The following is a 20283-nucleotide window of genomic DNA, read 5'->3' as shown; positions in this document are numbered from 1 at the left end:
CCAAAGGCTGGGAGAAGGAAGTTTGCCATTCATACATCAGAAGCAGTGCCTGAATGACAAATTCATTACTATACCAGCACACAACAGTGCAAAATACCTATGTACAAATCAAAAAAGACACAAGGCTTCCGAATAAGGACATATTGTCTTGATATAGCAACTTGCAGCCAAGAAAAGTACAAAACAAATTTCAACTGTCGCAGCTTAAATAAGGTTTTTAATGTTCAATTTGATATCTTTAGCATTGGAGTCCATTTATTTGATTTTTTATTCTTTTTATTTAATGTGCGCATACAGAGCATTTTCACAGGAAATGCTGTACGCTGCCAAAGAACAGGCTATATTGGACAACGTAGCATTTTTAGGTAGGTACATAAAGACGAGTGCTGGATAGTGGTATGTGATGAATGATGAACAATGTTTGGCAACACACATTTGTTTTAGCTACAAAAATAAAAAATGATAGTGGCGATAAGTGTGTAGAAATGCTACCGCGAGCGCTAAAAACCTGAATACACAGGGAGCACAAGGAATGAATAAACTGTTCACAATTGATACTGGATACCTTCATTTCTCTGGATCACATGACCAGCTGTGCAATAAGCCCACTGGTCAGAAACCCTATGCTTCATTTGCAACAAAAAGTGTGCCCAAGATATGCAAGCATCATTCTATCTGCCCGACAGCTTGCTTCTCTTCTGAAGCAACGCGTGTAGCCATCTCCAGCAAGTCTATGCAGCGGGAGTGATGCGTTTGCGTCTTGCATTTACTTCTAGTGGTGGTGCGGTCTTCCCTAACCTGTACATGCAGTGGTGGCGACGCTGCCATCTCCTACCTTTACTTGCAGTAATACCAATGCTGCCAACAATTACTTTTACTTGTAGTTATGACCATGATGCCATCTTTTACCTCTACTTCCAGTTGTAGGGAGACTGTCGTAGCCTCCAAATGTTTCCGCTCTCTTCAGTGATCCAGAATTCCCTGAACTTTCTTCTGTTTGATTGGTCAAACTGCCCAAGTGTGTGAACATTAGATTCTGGAGATTCTCAACTTAAAAAAAAAAAAAGAGAGAAACACTTTAATATCAGCATGCAAGACACATGCATTAAATTACAATATTTGTTGCAATGCATATGAAAGTCCTGATTCACTACACCAATTAAACTCCAGCATCAATAAGAGGAAGAAGATGAACCTAAGAATACTATTATATGTCCAAGAAATTAAAGAGACATTTTTATTTAAATAGCAGCTTTTATTCAGTTATTGATAGTATATAAAATCAGATGAAGATATTAATGTATCATAAAAAGTTTGAAAGCTCCACGTGCAAGACAAAAGTTCAGGTCCAGATGCCAAGGGAATTGGAAGCTTTATTCTCCCTTCTGGGACAAACCGGCAAGAAGCTAGAGCAGGGGGCAAAGGGAGAGTCTTCACACTAAAAGGCATTTGAAATTCAACATTTCTAAGTCTGTTTTACTTTAAAAGGAAAATGCTACTTACCCAGTATGCATCTGTTCTTGGCATGTAGAGCTGTAGATTCACATGCTTTAGCATAGATCGCCATCTGGTGTTGGGCTTGGATGTTTTCACTTTGTTTTTCTTCTAAGAGGTCTTTGTAGTCACGAGGTTGGCGACTTCTCCTTCTGGTGATAGTGCACATGGGCATTGACTCCATCCCCAGATTGTTTTCGCCATATAGGGTGATGGAGTTAGTAAGAACAGAAAGAGATGTCCGTGTGTTGTATCTAAGTAAGACAATACTGCAGCAGATAAAAGTACCCGGGGAGGCGGGTGGGCCCATATGAATCTACAGCTCTACGTGACAATAACAGATGCATACTGGGTAACTAGCATTTTCCGTTCGAGGCATATGAGGTGTAGATCATATGCTTTAGCATAGACTATACAGCAGTTATTTTTGTAGAAGTGGCTAACCTGCATCTGTTGCAGTAGTTTAAGACAGTGTTCTTAAGACAGCCTAGCCCACACTAGCTTGTTGTTTTGCATGCACATCTACACAGTAGTGTTTTGTGAATGTGTGAGGTGTACACCAAGTTGCAGCTTTTCAGATGTCATCTAAGGGTATATTCCCTAAGAATGCCATAGAAGCCTCTAGCTTGCGTGTGGAATGCGCTCTAGGGGAAACAGTTAATGTGTGTTTAGCTTTAATGTAGCATAGCTGGATGCATTTAACTATCCATCATGCAATACCAGTTTTGGAAAAGGGATTGCCTTTATGCTGCGGTGAAAAAGCAACAAAGAGTTTGGTTTTTCTAAAGGATTTTGTTCGTTCAATGTAATAAAGTATTGCTCTTTTGACATATAGTGTGTGTGAAGGATGCTTGTTTCCGGTTCAGGGAAGACCTGGCTTGGCAGTTCAGGCTGGACTGTTCCCATGAGGCACAGGGTCAAGGCTGATTTGCATATAGCTGGGTCTGAACTGAGGTGGCAAAGTGAGCTAAAGAACGATGATGGATTCAACCCAGATCTGTGACGAGGGTGAGTGTCTGAAAAGTTTCAGTGCTCCGTCCATCATCTCTTTGGGTTTGCTTTGTTCGCCCTAAGTTGGCAGGGTATGCCCAGATGTGGGTCCCTTGCTCACTTTGCCACCCTGAAACCAGTCCCAGGATGGTTGTTTCCGGTTCAGGGAAGTCCTGGCTTGGCAGTTCGGGCTGGACTGTTCCCATGAGGCACAGGGTCAAGACTGATTTGCATATAGCTGGGTCTGAACTGAGGTGGCAAAGTGAGCTAAAGAACGATGATGGATTCAACCCAGATCTGTTACTGGGGGTGAGTGTCTAAAAAGTTTCAGCGCTTCGTCCATCATCTCCATGGTGTTTGCTCCATCTAGTGTGTGAAGAACGCGTTCTGCTATTGAGTCTGGTTGAGGGAAAAACACTGGCAGTTCAACAGACTGATTGAGGTGAAAGGCAGAAAAAACTTTAGGTAGAAATTTTGGATTAGTCCTAAGAACCACTTTGTTGTGATGAATTTGCAAAAATGGTTCTTGTATGGTTAGTGCCTGGAGCTCACCAACTCTTCTAAGAGATGTGATGGTTATAAGGAACGCTACCTTCCAAGGGAGGAACTGTAGTTCACATTTGTGCAGAGGCTCAAATGGTGGACCCATTAGTCTTCTAAGCACAACATTAAGGTTCCAAACTGGAGAAGGTGGAACTCAAGGGGGAATGATTCTTTTGAGTCCTTCCATAAATGCCTTGATAGCGGGCACTTTAAACAAAGACAAATGTCTGTTTTGTAGATAAGTGGCTATTGCAGCGAGATGCAATCGTATAGATTTGTATGCTGAGTTACAGCGTTGTAGGTGTAAGAGATAGCAAATGATGTTTTGAATGGAAGCATCTAGTGGATTAATTTGATTGTTTGTACAGTAAATCACAAATTGTTTCCACTTTGCTGCGCAGCATGCTCTAGTAGTAGGACGTCTAGCCTCTTTAATGATGTTCATGCAGTCTGGCGGGAGATTGAGGTAGCCAAGACTTCAGGTGCCAGATCACAAGGTTGAGTTGGTTGGGATCTGGATGTCTTATCTCTCCATGGTTCCAAGTGACAATGTAGATACCTGGACGCGAAGATTGGGCATTTTGCGTTCTGGTGTGTGGCGAACAGATCTATTTCTGGGTAGCCCCACATTTGAAAGAATGGAAGGATAACTTGAGGATGGAACTACCATTCATGGATCTGTTGTTGGCAAATGAGCAAATCTGCGATATGATTGTGTACCCCTGGAAGGTGTTCTGCAAGGAGATATTTCTTTTGAGGAATAGCCCATCTCCATATGCTTTGTGCTAGTTGTGAGCACTGTAGGGAGTGTCCTTCCCTGCTTTTTATATACAATACATTGCTGTCATGTTGTCCGTACGGATCAGGACAGCTTTGTGGAATAGATGGACTTGAAAGGCTTTTAATGCTAGGAAAAATTGCCAGAAGTTCCAGGTGGTTTATGAGGAACTGTGTTTGTCGTGGAGTCCACAGGCCCTGAATGGTATGCTTTTGCAGATGAGCTCCCCAGCAGGTGAGTGATGCACCTGCTGTTAGCACTATCTGTGGAATCGGCTCAAAGAACAGCCGCCCTTTGGAAAGGTTTTGTGTGTTCCACCACTACAGAGAGCGATGGATGCGGCTGTCTACCAACACCAGATCTGTCAACTGGCATTGAGCCTGGTTCCACTGACGTGCTAAGCATTCCTGTAGAGGACGCATCTGGAGGCTTGCATAAGGGACAATTAGAATGCAAGAGGCCATCATTCCCATTAACTGCATGAACATCCAAGCTGGTATTGAGGGTTGAGGTTGAAAATGTGGTGTTAGAGCTTGTATGTTGCCTATTCTGACTGGCTTGGGGTATGCTAGAGCTTTGCAAGTCTCTATTGTAGCCCCCAGATAAACTTGTGTGTTGGACGGTTGGAGGTGGGATTTGGTGAGTTTTACTGTGAGGACCAAGCGGTGAAGCAAGTGAATTGTTTTGTAGGTGTGTTGAACACAGCTTTGTTGTGATTTGGCTTTTGTTTTTATGAGCCAATCGTCCAAATAAGGAAACACATGAATGTGTTGTCTTCTCAGTGAGCTGCAACTACTGCTAGACACTTGCTGAAAACTCTGGGTGCTGTGGTTACCCCGAACGGGAGAACTTTGAACTGGTAGTGTTGACCGTCCACCACGAAACTGAGATATTTCCGTGAGCGGGGTGAATGGGAATGTGGAAGTAGGTATCCTTTAAATCCAAAGTGAACAGAAAGTCGCCTTGCTGGATCAATGGGAGCACCTGCTGGAGAGTGACCATGTGGAAATGATCTGACTGAATGTAGAGATTGAGCTGCTTGAGGTCCAATATTGATCTGAGGGATCCGTCCTTTTATGGAATTAGAAAATAGAGTGAGTAAACCCCTGTGCCCTGAAGAGTCAAGGGGACTGGTTCCATTGCATGTTTTTGTAGCAGGGAGAGAACTTCTTGTTCCGAGGATATCGCACGATGTTTGGGAGGAATATTTGGTGGAGTGGAGTGGAGGTAAGTTCCAGGCAATAACCATATTGGATAATTTGTCTTACCCACTTGTCTGTTGTGATGGAATTCCAGACAGGTAGGAACTGTGAGAGACGTCCCCCGACCGGAGCGTAATGATCGGGGGTAGTGGAGGGACGTCACTGGTTGTTGGAAGGGGAAGTGCGGGTAGAGTTACCTCTGCCTCTTCCCCTATTGTTATTTCCTCCCCAAAAATATCCTCTGGATGAGGAAGATTGATTGGGACTTTTGTAAGAGGATGAGGTGTTTTTTGACGCAGTTGTCTTTGAGCCACCTCTATAATAGGAGCGACGAAAGGAGCCCCTACTAGAAGGTAGTTGTAAGGCCCCCATGGACTGAGCAGTCTCAGTGTATTTTTTCATCTTTTCTAATGATGAATCGACTGTGAAGCCAAAAAGATGTTCCTGATCAAACGGCTGATTAAGTAGTGCTGACTGTACTTCCTGCTTGAATCCTGAGATTCGAAGCCAAGCGTGTCGGCGTAGCAAAACGCTGGTGTAAATGGCACGCGAGGATGTATCAGCCGCATCGAGGGCGCATTTGATAGAAGTGTTTCTAATAAGCTTACCCTCTTGAATGAGGTTGTGAGCTTTAGCCTTGTGTTGGTCTGGTAAATGCTGCATTAGTTTTTCTAGCTCGTCATAGTGAGCTCTATCATATCGCGCAGGAGATCGTGTGCATTGGCAATACACCAATGATTCGCACCTTGTGATGCGATTCTCTTGACTAACATCTATAAGCTTTGACTCCTTGTCAGCAGGAGGGGCGTCACCTGTAGTTTGAGAATTGGCTCATTTTCGTGCATTTGAAACGACAAGAGAATCTAATGGTACCTGACCCCTGATGTAAATTGGGTCTGTAGGAGCGGCTTTATATTTTTTGTCTACCCTTGGCATAAGTATTCTAGCTCTAACAGGGTATTTGAATACCTCGTTAGCGTGTTTTATCATACCTTTGAGCATATGCAAAGTATTAGTGGTTTTTTGGGAGGAAGCGAAAGTTTTCACTAAGAAATCCTCCTCTAAGGGATCAGTATGTAGTTACACCCCATGGTACTGAGCAGCTCTATTAATAAGCTGTGCAAAACCAATATGGTCATCGGTGGTGATGGTCTGGAGGGATATAGATCGGGGTCATTAGTATGATCCGGGTCTTTATCATAATCATCCCAGGGTTCTGTGTCCTGTGGAATGTTGTCCTCATTATCATCCCCGTCCCCATCATTATCATCCTGTGGCTCAGGTGAGAAACGTGGTGGTGGTGAGTTTGCTGGTGAAATCAGTAAATTTGGGTTAAAAGTTGGAGAAGAGGGAGGTATGTAAGGGGGAGAGGGGCTAGTAACCATGTCCTTTTTCTTAAGAGGTATATGGTAGTCTTCAGGGAGGTCCAGCTTCCGTTTTTTCGGAAGTGTTGCTCGAAGTTTTCAAGTTTCAGGGTCAATGTGTAACTGTTTGTGTTTTGGATCCAAATAATCTGGTGGGGGAAGTTCTTTGGACAGAGTATCTTTGTCCTTTTGTCTATATTCAGAGGGTTTAAGAGGACTTCAATGCTTTTTGGGCTCTGCGGCCTTCGGTGCGGGATGTTTCGGCTCCGAAGGTTTGGTTTTCCCTGATTTCGGATCTTAAGGTTTCTCTTTAGGTACTTTCGGCTCCGAAGCTTTTTTTTTTTTAACTGGTTTGGGCTCCGAAGCTTTCGGTATAGCCGGTGTCGGTTCCAAAGCGTTTGGTTTTGCTGGTGTCGGCTCCGAAGCTTTGGCTTTATGCTGTTTCGGAGCCGACTCTTTCGGTGCCGAAGAGGTCTTCGGTGCCAGCAGTGAAGCGTCAGGCTTGGTCTTTGGTTTCAGTGGCGAAGAAGTGTGTTTGGCACCTGATTTGGGTCGGCTCGATCCCGAGCCGGAAGACTTGTCCTTATGTTTCATAGGCGGGCCCGAGGGCGGGGCATCTGAAATGTTATCACGGTGTTGACCTGAGCCCGAGGGCGAAGGTGTAACCGGAGTCTTTGGTGTTTTTGTGGGCAGTTGGGGCTTGTTAATCACTGTTCGTTGAGCCGGAGTGACGTTCGAGTCCTCTTCCATGGCGGAGTCGTTGGCTTCAGATACGGAGATGTGTTGTTCTTCTTCGGAGCCGGGTTGGAATTCAGACTCTTCTCCGAAGATGTCTGGCACCGAACTAGTGCCGCATCTCATCTTGTGACGTCAAGCCCGACAGTCACGAATCGTTTTCTTCGATCGGAATGATCTACAGGCCTCGCAGTTGGTTTCTTCGTGCTTTGGGGATAGGCAGAGAAAACGGACCTCGTGCAGGTGTGTGTGTGGGAACATAGCACCACACCCGGGGCATTTCTTAAATGAGTCCGTTCCATGGACTGCTGGCGTGGTCGGCACAGGTAGACCTCACGGCCCGCGTCGAAGCATCGATCGAAGTTGTTGGATTTTACGATGTGTGTCGAAAGGGAAAGCGCTATCGAAAACAATACTGTTGAGTGGTAAGGAATGCTTATCGAAAAGGTTAGAAGACGATCCCGAACCGGAGCCGCAATACACAGCGAATCCGATGGCGGAAAAAAACAATCTGTGGATGGAGTCGATGCCCATGCGCACTATCACCGGAAGGAGGAGTCCCCAACCTCGTGACTACAAAGACTTCTATGCGAAAGCATATGATCTACAGCTCATATGCCTTGAACACACATTTTATCAGGTTTGTGCAAATGTTTGTCCATGCCTAATGTCCCTTAAAGCACAAGTTACTACTTGTGTAACGACATATCTGTAAGAGACATTACTTAGTGATAGATTCCTTACCTAAGAATATCCCCCAGGCGCCAGTCTGGATCCGGAAAGTTTTCTGCTTAGCAGTACCCCTGCGTGCCAGTGGGTGGCGACGTGCGGCTCCGTGCCCGTCCCCGGCGTCGTGGGCGCCGGGATGAGGTCACGGAGGCTACTTAGGCGGCACTCATGCGCACTGATGTCAGTTCTGTACACAACTTACCGCGCCAAAACGCAGGGCCATGCGAGAATCGGACCTTTGGTGCATAAAATTAGGGCCCTAAAAGGGGATGACCGTAACCCTAGTAATCAGGTCGCAGAATGGGGAGAAGGGGTGGGGCGGTAAGGAATCTATCACTAACTAATGTCTCTTACAGATATATCGTTACACAAGTAGTAACTTGTGCATCTGAAAGAGACACGTTAGTGATAGATTCCTTACCTTAGAATAGATACTCCAGCAATACCAACCCCGGTGGTGGGTCTGCGAACAAATTACACCAGAAAGTCACGAAGCCCAGATTGGCCAAAGAAGCCGTCTCTCCAGACCTGACTGTCAAGGCAGTCGTGCTTGGTAAACGTGTGCAGCGAGGCCCACGTAGCTGCCTGACAAATATCCTGCAAGGGGACACGGCGTCCCAAGGCAGTAGTAGCTGCAGTTTCCCTGGTCGAATGGGCATGCAGTCCCACAGGAGGGTCCTTCTTGGCCAAGGAGTAACATGCTTTGATGCACAGAACGACCCACCGGGAGATGGTCCGTTTGTGGACCACCTGACCACTTTTGGCACCCACGTAGCCAACAAAGAGTTGATCATCCACCTGGAACTGCTGTGTACGCTGCAGATAGAATGCGAGCGCACGTTTCGGGTCCAGACGGTGGAGCCGCTCCTCTTCCCTTGAAGGATGCGGAGGCGGAAAAAAGGTGGGCAAAGTGATGGTCTGCCCGATGTGGAAGGGCGTGACAACCTTTGGCAAGAAAGAAGGACGTGTCCTCAGAACCACCTTGTCCGGATGAACAGAAAGGAAAGGAGGTTTGGAAGAAAGAGCCTGGAGCTCACTCACTCTCCGGGCAGAGGTGATAGCTACCAGGAAAGCAGTCTTGAGAGTAAGAAGACGTAAGGGACAGTTATGAAGGGGCTAAAAGGGAGCGCACATCAGAAAAATCAGACAAGATTCAAGTCCCACTGAGGCATTATGAAGGGCACAGGTGGGAACGTATGCGCAATGCCCTTAAGAAAATGGTTAACAACCGGGGACTTAAAAAGAGAAGGCTGATCTGGAAGCTGTAGAAAGGCAGAGATGGCCGAAAGATAACCCTTAACAGTGCCCAGAGCAGAGCCCTGCTGGGCCAAAGAGAGAAGGAACAGAAGAACCACAGAAAGAGGGGCAGAAACGGGATCCACAGTCTAAGCTGTGCACCATGCCATAAATCTGTTCCACCTACAGGCGTACACCATTTTAGTGGAGGACACCTAGCTGCCAGGATGACATCACAGACTTCGGGAGGAAGATCGAAAGGTGTCAACTGTCGCTGCTCAATCTCCAAGCATGGAGGTGGAGGCTGGACAGGTTCGGGTGGAGGACCGTCCCCTGCTGCTGCGAAAGAAGATCCTCCCGAAGAGGTAGACGGATCGGGGGATCGATGCTCATACTGAGTAGGCCGGGATACCATACTCTTCGAACCCAGTCCGGAGCCACAAGAAGAACTTGGGCCCAGTCACGCCTGATCTTAAGCACTCTGGGCAGAAGTGGTATAGGTGGAAAGGCGTACAACAGACGAAAAGCGTCTCAGAGCGAGTGCCGCCTTGGAAATTCCAACGCGCAGAACTGATGACATTGTGCGTTCTCTTCGGTGGCGAATAGATCTAACCAAGGCTCTCCCCATCGCAGAAAGAGACCTTGCGCCACGTCCAAGTTCAGACGCCACTCGTGATCCACCAGGCACCGGCGACTGAGTTTGTCCACCCTGGCCTTCAGAGAACCTGCCAGGTGTTGAATCACCAAGGTAATACACCTTGATGTCCCAGCCATGTCCAGAGGCGCAGAGCCTCCTGACATAGGGTCCACAACCCCATCCCGCCCTGTTTGTTGCAATACCACATGGTGGTGGTGATGTCGGTGAACACCTGCACTACACTTCCCCAGAGGGAAGGAATGCCTTCAGTGCAAGCCGGATCGCCCGCAGCTCCAGAAGGTTGATTTGGAGCCGGGACTCCGCCCGAGACCAGAGGCCTCTGATCTCTGACTCTCACCTGTGTGGCCTCCCCAACCCAGGAGGGACGCATCCGTTACTACTGTGTGCTCCGGTTGGAGAATCTGCCACGGACCCAATCCCGATCCGTGAGCCACCACATCAACTGTCGTGCAGCGCCCTCGAGATCTGGACGAGATCGGACAGGTTGCCCTGATGCTGTGCCTACTGCAACTTCAGGTCCCACTGCAGAGCCCGCATATGCCATCTGGCATGTGGCACCAGCAGGATGAAGGAGGCCATCAGGCCTACAAGCCGGAGGGTCATCCTGACCGAAACCCGGGATAGAGGCTGAAAGAGCGGAACCATAGCCTGAATATCCCGGACTCGCTGTTCGGGAGGATAAACCTGAAACGGCGTCGAATCCAGAACCGCTCCTATGAAAGTGAGCTTCTGAGAGGGACTCCGGTGCGACTTCGGCACATTGATGGAGAACCCCAGCAGATGCAGGTCGGTCGTAGTCTGGAGGTGGGAGACAACTGCCTGGGGCGAGCCCGCCTTCAACTGCCAGTCGTCGAGGTAGGGGAAGACTGACACCCTTGACCTGCGCAGATGAGCTGTGACCACCGCCATCACTTTCGTGAACACCCGAGGGGCGCTGGTAAGGCCGAAGGGGAGCACGGCAAACTGAAATTGCTCCTGGTCTACCATGAACCGCAGGTAACGCTGGTGGGCCGGCAGGACGGGAATGTGAAAATAAGCGTCCTGCAAGTACAACGCTACCATCCAGTCTCCAGGGCAGAGAGGACCTGAGCCAGAGTCAGCATCTTGAACTTCTCCTTCCGGAGGAAGCGATTGACGTCCCGTAGGTCCAAGATGGGGCGCAGGCCACTCTTGTCCTTCTTGGGGACCAGAAAGTAGTGGGAATAGCAACCACTCCCTACTTCCTGATCGGGAACATACTCGATGGCCCCCTTGGCCAGGAGGGCCGTGACTTCGTGACGGAGAAGAGGCAAATGATCTCCCGACATGCGTTGGTACCGAGGTGGCATGGCTGGAGGGGAGGACAGAAAGGGGGGCGAGTAACCTCGGCAGATTATCTGCAGCACCCACTTGTCCAAAGTGATACCGCGCCAGTGGCGGAGGTGGTGACGGACTGCCTCCTACCGGCGTGGGGTGCTCCCTGAAGCTCGGATTAGGAAGGCTTAGAGGTGGAAGCCGCAGGTACGGAGGTGGACTGCCCCGCCCGCTGGTTACCTGACCCGCCCCTGCGGAAGCCGCAGCCACGCTGAGGCAGGTTCTGCACAGGCTTTGCGGAGGAGTGTGTCTGGGCGCCTTTACCCTGGCCACGATAGGTCATCCTGCTCGGAGTCACATTGCCGCGCAAGGGGGTCCTCGGAGCCGTCCCAGTCCTCCTCTGTCTCTGGGGTAGAAGAAGACGGCCGCGGCGGCAGGACCGGAGAGGGGGCCAGCGGCGCCGGGCGAGCGCCGGCTGGGGCCGAACCAGAACCACATCCCATTGAGGATCCCAGGTCGGAACGAAATGGTCCGAGAACCGGGGCAGGGGTGGGATAAACGACACTCAGTGCGGCGCCTGTGGTGGAGCCAGGAGCGGCGCTGGGGCTGGAGACAAGGGCAGCGCCGGGGCCGAAGCAGGCGGTGCTGCACCTTGTGGCGCCGTGGCCGGCACCGCGGGCGCTGGATCCAGTGGCTCCGGGGCCGGCGCCAGTGGCGGTGTCGCCGATCAACAGGAACTGGACACGGGACCGCGGGGCCCGTAGGCGCCGGTGGGAACCCGAGGCCTAAACAGGCAGTCCATGGCAGCAAGAAACTCTTGCATCTGTTCAGGAGTCGCCGACGGACCCGGGTATAGCGGGTAGGCCACGGGACTCCCAGCAGGGGCGGAACCCCTGTCCCCCTCGTCCGCCTCCGGGGAGTGACAGGGGGGACGTCGGAGAGCGAACACGCTTCTTCGACTTCTTCTTATGGCGTCGCTTACCAGAATCTGAAGGTGAAGACTTCGAGTCCGAGGAGGGACGGCTCCGGTCCCGCGAGCGGCCCCTAGACCCGGAGCGGCGGTGAGATGAGTGCCGGATCTCCAGCAACTTCTGGCGCCGCTCCCGCAAGGCCTTCGGGCCATGGCACGGCATTCCCAACAATCCCAGGAGTCATGGTCGGTCCCCAGGCAGTAGAGGCAGACATCATGGGGGTCCGCCACCGACATATTACGGCGGCACGACCCACAATACTTAAAGCCGGGCATCCCTATGTGCGACAAGAGAAGGAGACAAAAGTCTCAAAAAAGTGGTCAAAAATTGACCGGGGTACGTGCTCAATCCGGATCTGCGCTTTCGGCACGGAAAAAGAAAGAACTGACGTCAGCGCGCATGAGTGGCGCGTAAGTAGCCTCCATGACGTCATCCCGGTGCCCACGGGGACGGGGCCGCCACCTACTGCCGCGCAGGGGTACTGCTAAGCAGAAGACTTTCCGGATCCAGACTGGCGCCTGGGGAATATTCTAAGGCAGTGTTTCCCAAACTGTGGTCCGGGGACCCCCAGGGGTCCCTGACACTTTCCCAGGGGGTCCGCAGGCAGCAGTTTAAAAAGCACTGCACTTGTATAATTAGCAGTTTTCCAGCAACAATAAAAGTGCCAAGATAACACCAGTGATTAATGTACCTGCTGGAGAGAGATGAGAGTTTTTTCCTGTGGCAGCTTTGAGTTACCTAATGTAGCACAGAGGGTTAATATGCCTATTGCAAAGAACGTGTACTGTGCATTTTAAATAACAGTATTTTATGTGCATAGGCGAGTGGGTTACTGCTTTTGTCACAAAGATTATTTTGTTACTGTGCAGTACATAAGTGACAACCGTAATCTAGCACAGTGACCTATAAACTGTCATCAAAGAGCTGCTTGCAAACTGCATGGTACAAGTTAGTAACTTATGTTTTTTCCCTGTCTTGCATTATCCCGATTCTGCTAAAAAGGTTTATTAGGGTGGAAATAAATTTTTATTGTGAAAGTCAATGCTAACCACTGTCTTATGTTCAGAATCCCGAGTTTTTTGTGCTTCTCCAGACCAAGTACTCTTTAAAAATGCCTACCAGTATAAATGACATGTGAATCCTACACCTTGTAGTCCCCTTTGCCTTATGTAACATTTTCTATACACTGATTTACACTAATGATTAATTGTCTCTATATGTGTGTGATGTAAAATGATAAACGTGTTGTAGACTGCACCATTGTTTCCTAAATGTCTTTGGGGGGAGAGCCTCCCAAAGCCCCCTTTGTAGTGGTCAGGCACACTCAATGCACTTGGTGTGTACCTATGGAGACTGGTCTGAAAACATTTGCCAGGGCTGCTTTGGGTTTCCAGCCTGGCCCTGGCAGGAGTAGGAGCCTCGTACTGCGAAATAAAACCAACCATTTAAAAGTTAGTCACAGAGATGCAACACCAACCTTCCCATTAAAATTGTAGTTTGCAAATTCTTTCAATATAAAATACTAAGGGGGATATTTACAAAATAAGTGGTGGAGCGTGTCGTTCGCCTCTGTGGCTTAACGACACGCACCGCCACTTCAGAAACGCAGGGCTGCACCATATTTACAAGAATATGGTGCAGCCCTTCATTTTGCCCTGTGCTGGTGCTACACTTAGCAGTGTAGCGCCAACGCAGGCACCCTTGCAACACAGTGCAAGGGTGTCTGTGTGCAGGGGAAGATTGTTTATGTAAAGGAAGGTCCCCCCTTCCTGCACATAAACAATCTTGAAATGGGGTTTTGTCACTTGTGTGTGTGCAGCTTAATGCAGCACACATGGAAGTTACAAAATGCCATTTTTTTAATGATTGTTTATGTGCAGGAAGGGTCACCTTCCTGAACATAAACAATACAAGGCGTTTTGCTTTTTCCATGTGTGCTGCACAAGGCAGCACACATGGAAAAAGCAAAAATGAGGAGAAATAAAGCATTCCTCCTCGTTTCCCCAAGTTAAGACCTGGTTTCCCCTGGTGTTATTTTGGCGCTGCCTCCTATTTACGCTGCCCCTGTGAATAGGGGGCAGCATCAAAATCAATGGGTTTTGCCGTGGAATGCCCCCTGCAAAGCCCACTACCCACCCCTTCACGCTAAGCATTGCGCGAAAGGGGGCCTTATTTACAAAGCAGCGTTAAGCCATATTAAGTGGCTTACTGCTGCCTTGTAAATAAGGCGAAGCCCCTATCGACACGCGAACGTTACAAAAAGTGATGTTTCCATGGTGGTAGGGGTTTGTAAATATGTGCCTAAAATCCTTAGTATTTCGAGTATTCGTTTTGTGTGCACACTTGTTTATTTTATTCGAATTACTCTTTTAACGTTTGAAATTTAAATCATACAAATTGCTTGGGGGTCCCCGAGTTCCAGTGGTGACTCAGTGGGGTCCTCAGGAGTCAAAAGTTTGGGAACCACTGTTCTAAGGTAAGGAATCTATCACTAACGTGTCTCTTTCAGATATACAAACTAGCAAATCAAGTTCGGTGCCAGAGACAAATAGCAAATTCTTCCTGCCATGTGCTATACCAGCAGACAAATTAGATTTACAAGTTCAAGAAGGTGGTGAACATCTGTATGTGGACATTAAAACTTGCCCCAACGGTATCATCAACATATTCACATGGCACAAAGGAAGCAAAACACACCAGACAGGCTTACCTTCCGTCACTGCACACTTGAGAATCCGCTCTCCTTGTAGGCTCTCGGAAGCCTCCCCTCGAAGAAGTAGAGCTCGCGTTCCCTGGGTTGAGTCTTCAAACCCATTCAACTCAGACATTTCAGAATAGATCTGCAGTTTATCACTGAGATTCTGGGCAATCGTGTCATCTTTCTGGCTTAAGCGATCTGCAAAAATATCAAGCAAAACAGCATAAAAATGGAGAATAAGAAACACAAGATAACAATGAATTGAATCTCCTGATACAAACCAGCGGTGGAACTGTGGCAACCAGAGACAGAAACAGGAGGACACACAAAACACAAACATTTGAAGCGAAGAAACATGGGGGGGGGGGGGGGGGGGGAGGACCACAGGCACATGGAGAAAGGAAACATTCACAGGAACACAAAAGACTGGGCGAGGTGCAGATATCACCGAGCCGAACAGAGGACACCTGAATAGAAGCAGAGAAACAGGATCATTGGAGCAACAAAATACAGACACCCTGCGACAGGGCCTTCACATTGGGTCACACAACAGGAACATGTTAAGTCCTGTCTGCCTTTGGGAAATATCCAGCCATCAGACAACAATCTGAATACGGAGGAGAAACAGACTGCCACCCTGTAACAGAAACACGCTCTCAGATGTTAGTGGTTGGCTGAAACCCTTCTTCTGTTTCTCCCCACTCCCTCTTTCACAAAATCAGCAGATGTTCTGCCTACCAGGGACAGGGAGCTAACCAACTTTCACATTATGGTCCTCTGTTTTGATTACTCACATGTTGGGAGAAGGTCCCAAGGTCTTTCAAACGGCATTAAACAGAATGACAGAACCAACGGTGTTAAAATGACAAGGAATTAGCACAGATTCTTAGAAGGATGTAGCAAGCCATAATTTAATACAATTCCATCATTGAAAAAACAGGCTGGCCTTGTTTAACATGGACAACTACTACCCAATGTCTTCCATCAATGAGAAACAGTTTGAAACAACCAAAAATAGTGCAGAGAGACCTCTCATTATGGTCAGCAAGATTCCCAGAAATACAAAGGACAACCAAACTCCGACAGTGCTCAAGGACCAAAAAAATGGTAAAAAGGTCCTACTCATATGCAAATAACAGAACATAAAATAAATACATAGACAGTGCACACTTGCTGGTATCTTAAAATCTGAGAAGGGAGCTTCATTTATGCAACCACTGCCACTAAATGGAATTATAGAAACATGTGAACGTACACCAGTTACATTCTACAAACATGAATGAATACTAATTCAAGCAGTAGAACATCACCTCTCTATCTATGACCGACACAGCCCATCTCTCCTCACCTCTCTAATAACTGGAGCAAACTCCCCTCGTAAGCCACACCCCTACAACCCAGTTCAATTCTCCAGAACCTATCTGCTTACAGGAATCCACCACTATACTAAGCACCTACAATCCCTAGTCCTCTCAAAACGGGACTACAGCAAGGCCACCCTGACAGGAACTCCTAAAAGCCAACTTCAGTCCCTGAGTACCCTCCTCAATGCAGCTGCCGGCTCATCACAGGAACCAAACAGTTTGACCACATCTCTCCAGCTCTCAAAAGAATCACTTGGCCCCCCCCATCTAAGAAAAGCGCATCTACAAGACAGCATGTATCACCCACAAAGCCCAACATACTAAAACCCCCAAATATCTAGAAACTAAACTATTGCTAGCAGGAAAAGGCCGGGCTTCTCAAACCTCCTAGACTTAAAAATAAATAAAAAAAACAAATAAAAAAACAGGCACCCTCCATCTCCAGAAATGCCCCCAAGATCTGAACCTCACTCCCTAAGAACCTGCGCTGCAATCTTTCCTTTTCTTGCTTCAAAGGGGACCTCAAATCTCTGTTACTCGACAACTACTTCAACTAGAACATGTGACGACTTATGACTTCCAAAGACCCAACTCTCTTGGACAATACCTCTCGGAAGTCCCCTGACAATATGACTATGCTGATTCGAGGTCTATCCCATTCCCCAGTACCCAATTGCTTGATTGGTATATATTACTAAGCTCTCACTGGGTCTACTTTTAATGCTCTGCTGTCCTATATTTTCTATATGACTGCCTGTGATTCCCACCTGACTCTCGTCATGTATTTGTTGTAAACATTCTCTAAACACAAAGCGCTCAGTTACTTTTGGGTCTAGCCAGCGCTATATAAAACGAAAAAAATAATATAAAAAAATAAAATGAATGACATTGCATCTTTGGAGAACGAATCAAGTGCTGAAGTTCACCACATGTGAAAAAGAGTAGAGTCTGGGATTTGACAGACATTTTTAAACATCTCACCTTGGCATTCTTTCAGTTTAGCGGATCGATCCTCAGCGAACTTGCGTTCATCGGGGAATGGCACTTCATCATCCGGACACCTATAAAACACACAGATATAGAATACGACTCCCTTTTCAATGGCAACGGGGTAAGTAGAGACATAAATTGCACAACCGTTTGGTTGAACTTTTTATGCAACATCACACAATTATAATATTACACCTTAAATTTGCAAAGTTTTTGACAAGCGTACTTGTGAAGCAATATACTACAGTGACTGTCCAGAACGCCTCTACCATCCAAAAATAAGCAAGCACAAGGCAGCCTCATTCTTGGAAAGAGAGGTATATCTGTGCAATTACGCTAGTCTTTCAAAATGACTTCTTATTTTGCATCACAAAGGCAGATGTCTTCTGTTTCTTTAAGTTTAAACCATTACTCTTCTAGGAAAGTCAATTTCTGCTTCTCGGGGTTCAATACAGTACTTTAAAAGCAATGCTAAATTTTGCCAACAGTAAGGAACTGTGTTTGTTAAGTGATTTTTTTAAACTAAGTTGGCAGCAGATCCCGCTATTATCATTCAACCTAGGTCATATGTCAAAATATAATTTACAAGAGCATTTACATTCTTTTGCGTTGTACAGTTTTAAACTATTAGAACGTCTTGTGGCTATTTCTGCATTAGGAAATATTTGAACATCTTGAGGCCTGAAGGATCACAGGTTTTCCCATTCTGTATAGAAGGTAAATTATGTTAATACATATGGGCATTCATTTTTTCCTGTGAGTAACTTATTTTATACAATCTGTTTTCATTTTAGATTTGCTCTAGCACCTAGTATTAGTGCAATTCATGTTAAATAACTACATTTATATAAATTTAGAAACAAAACTTGAAACCACATAGAGTTCCTGGACCTCTGTTAGTGGGGCCAAGACAAGAATCACTAAGTCTGAGCCTCCACACCATTGTTGACGGTGGTTTGTAAAATTGTGATTCTTTTTATTTAGACTTTTTTTTGGAACCACATGCTGCCGAGTGGCAGATTCGGGGTTATTCACCTTTCAACAAGCTACTGTTTAAGTGTTGTGGCATGATCACATATAGTGGCAAAGAAAGGACCACTCCTCCGTCCATTTCGAAACATCTTTTGATGCACAAACTAGACTGCCTCCAATTTTGCCCTTGCTTACGTCTGCGTTATAGTTCCTCTGTCTCTATCCTGGGTGTTCTGAATTCTTCCAATGATTGAAATAGGCGTGCATCTTGATAACCAGATCCTGTGGCAACATCTGCCACATCTCGGAGCTTAATTACTTTATTGTGGTTACCCCATAACCAAAGATGTGTCGGGTGTATTTGCAATAAGCATCATCCAATTTTAGCAGCAGTAACTCCCACAAAATGTGATAACCTAAAGTCAGCATCAGATACGTCTTAAAGGAGCTCGACAATAACCAACTTGTTTCTCTTGCATACCAGCACCTCAGTCCAATGTAGAAGAGCAGTGAGGAATCCGGGTGACAGGCGGAGAATGCAGATGACTAGTCATGATATTACAGTGAGGGGACTGTGGCCACCGAGGCAGTCTCTGTTCACTGCTGCTGACTGAGAATACTTGCACATATGAACGCACTCGCTGCAAGGCAAGAAAGTTCGTATTCACACCACGTGAGAGTGGCAGAATACTTGCACATATGAACACACTCACTGCAAGGCAAGAAAGTTCGTATTCACACCACATGAGTGTGGGAGAATACTTGCACGTATGAACACACTCACTGCAAGGCAAGAAAGTTCGTATTCACACCACAAGTGTGGGAGAATACTTGCACATATGAACACACTCATTGCAAAGCAAGCAAGTTCGTATTCATGCCACATGAGTGTTGGAGAATACTTGCACATATTAACACACTCTCTGCAAGGCAAGCAAGTTCGTATTCATGCCACATGTGTGGAAATAATTTTTAATACATTGAGATTTAATAAAGTGGCAGTAGAACTTCCACAATCAAGAGCCGAGGACAACCATATAAAAAGGGGGTATAGGAAGGTAAAATGAAAACACTACTTTTGAGCTTATTTTTTATACTCGCTTCTAAATGAGAAGAGGGTTTTTTGGTTTAAATCGACAGTACAGCTGGTCTTAAAACTATACAGAGTGGGCTTTGGCTCCGTCCAGAGTAGTTTTACTCCCTCTCATCATGCTATTAGCTACTTGGTGTATCATTCTACTCTCAAGGAAGTGTTTCCATTGGAATGGACATGGGACGATTTCACACCTGAAAGTAAACACGATCGCCACACTGTCATTTTTTTTTCTCTTATATGTTTTCTAAGCAGAAAACATTTCTCATTTGCTACCATTTCAAAGCTCTGGAAAAGCCAATATGGCAGGCTTACGTGTGATAAACAGCATTTCTGCATGCAACACACTTTAAACAGCAATTGTGAAGAATGCCTGTCTTCACAAACTTTAGCACATTAGAGCCAGACCTATTTGTTTTTCCAATTCTTACTTTTCTTCCTACTGCACTGAACATTTGACTGCGGTTACTATTACCTTGGATTTAATTTCCAACTGGTCAATGAAAGCCAAGGATTAAAAAGAGCATGCAAACAACACCATGAGCAATGTTCCCGGGATATAAAACCTACTTCTCTACAGCTCCGCGAATCAATCCCATCCAGAGATTCCGCTCCTCTTTGGAGCTGGTGTGGATTTCATACATTTCCGCTACGGATGATGCACTGATTAAAAACATGGCCTTCTCCTCATTGGCCACCTCTCGCACGATCAGCTTCTGCAATGAAATCACAGGAGTCTTCGCATCCTGAAAAAATAAGTGCGAGCCAAGTGAGTCGCTCTCCTAAGTCAGGGAAAATCAGGTTTTCATCAGTATGCAACATTAATCAGAAGAGCGTCTGTTCCGACTTGCAGAAACGAAAAGGATTGTATGCAGCAAAACATCTGTCTAACTTCTACAAAGAAGCTGTAAAAACACCTTCCGATTCCACTGAACGATCGTTCCAGTATATGCGACTTTCGTTACTAAAGAAGTCTAACATTTTATGCTTCAGATTTATACAATGCATTTAAAGGCGAACAGACCTTTATAGCGCCTCGCGTAAATGTGGGGGTGATTCTGAACAAAAACACATAGATACTAATAACACTCTGCATGCCATGTATGTTCTGCCACACACCAGTCAATTCCCGCCTCCTTAGTGCCCATACCCTGTCAGCGAGGACACAGGAAG

At 46.7% G+C, this 20283-nt stretch overlaps 1 protein-coding gene across 6 annotated transcripts in view; it reads right to left on the bottom strand.

Annotated features, from left to right (window-relative positions):
- ARHGEF18 (Rho/Rac guanine nucleotide exchange factor 18) overlaps nt 1–20283 on the bottom strand; it is a 334968-nt gene that overhangs the window by 30448 nt on the left and 284237 nt on the right. For all 6 annotated transcript variants that reach the window (XM_085639301.1, XM_085639297.1, XM_085639298.1 and 3 more), the window contains 4 exons: nt 19681–19856; nt 17037–17116; nt 14704–14889; nt 910–1050 (listed from right to left, as the gene is read on the bottom strand). In XM_085639301.1, the coding sequence (XP_085495427.1) occupies nt 910–1050; nt 14704–14889; nt 17037–17116; nt 19681–19856 (583 nt within the window). The remainder of the gene's footprint in view (nt 1–909; nt 1051–14703; nt 14890–17036; nt 17117–19680; nt 19857–20283) is intronic.

Source organism: Triturus cristatus, chromosome 12 (genome assembly GCF_964204655.1).
Source record: "Triturus cristatus chromosome 12, aTriCri1.1, whole genome shotgun sequence".
Classification (NCBI taxonomy): domain Eukaryota; kingdom Metazoa; phylum Chordata; class Amphibia; order Caudata; family Salamandridae; genus Triturus; species Triturus cristatus.
Note: the sequence above shows the minus strand (reverse complement) of the source record. Positions and strands in the feature narration are given on the sequence as shown.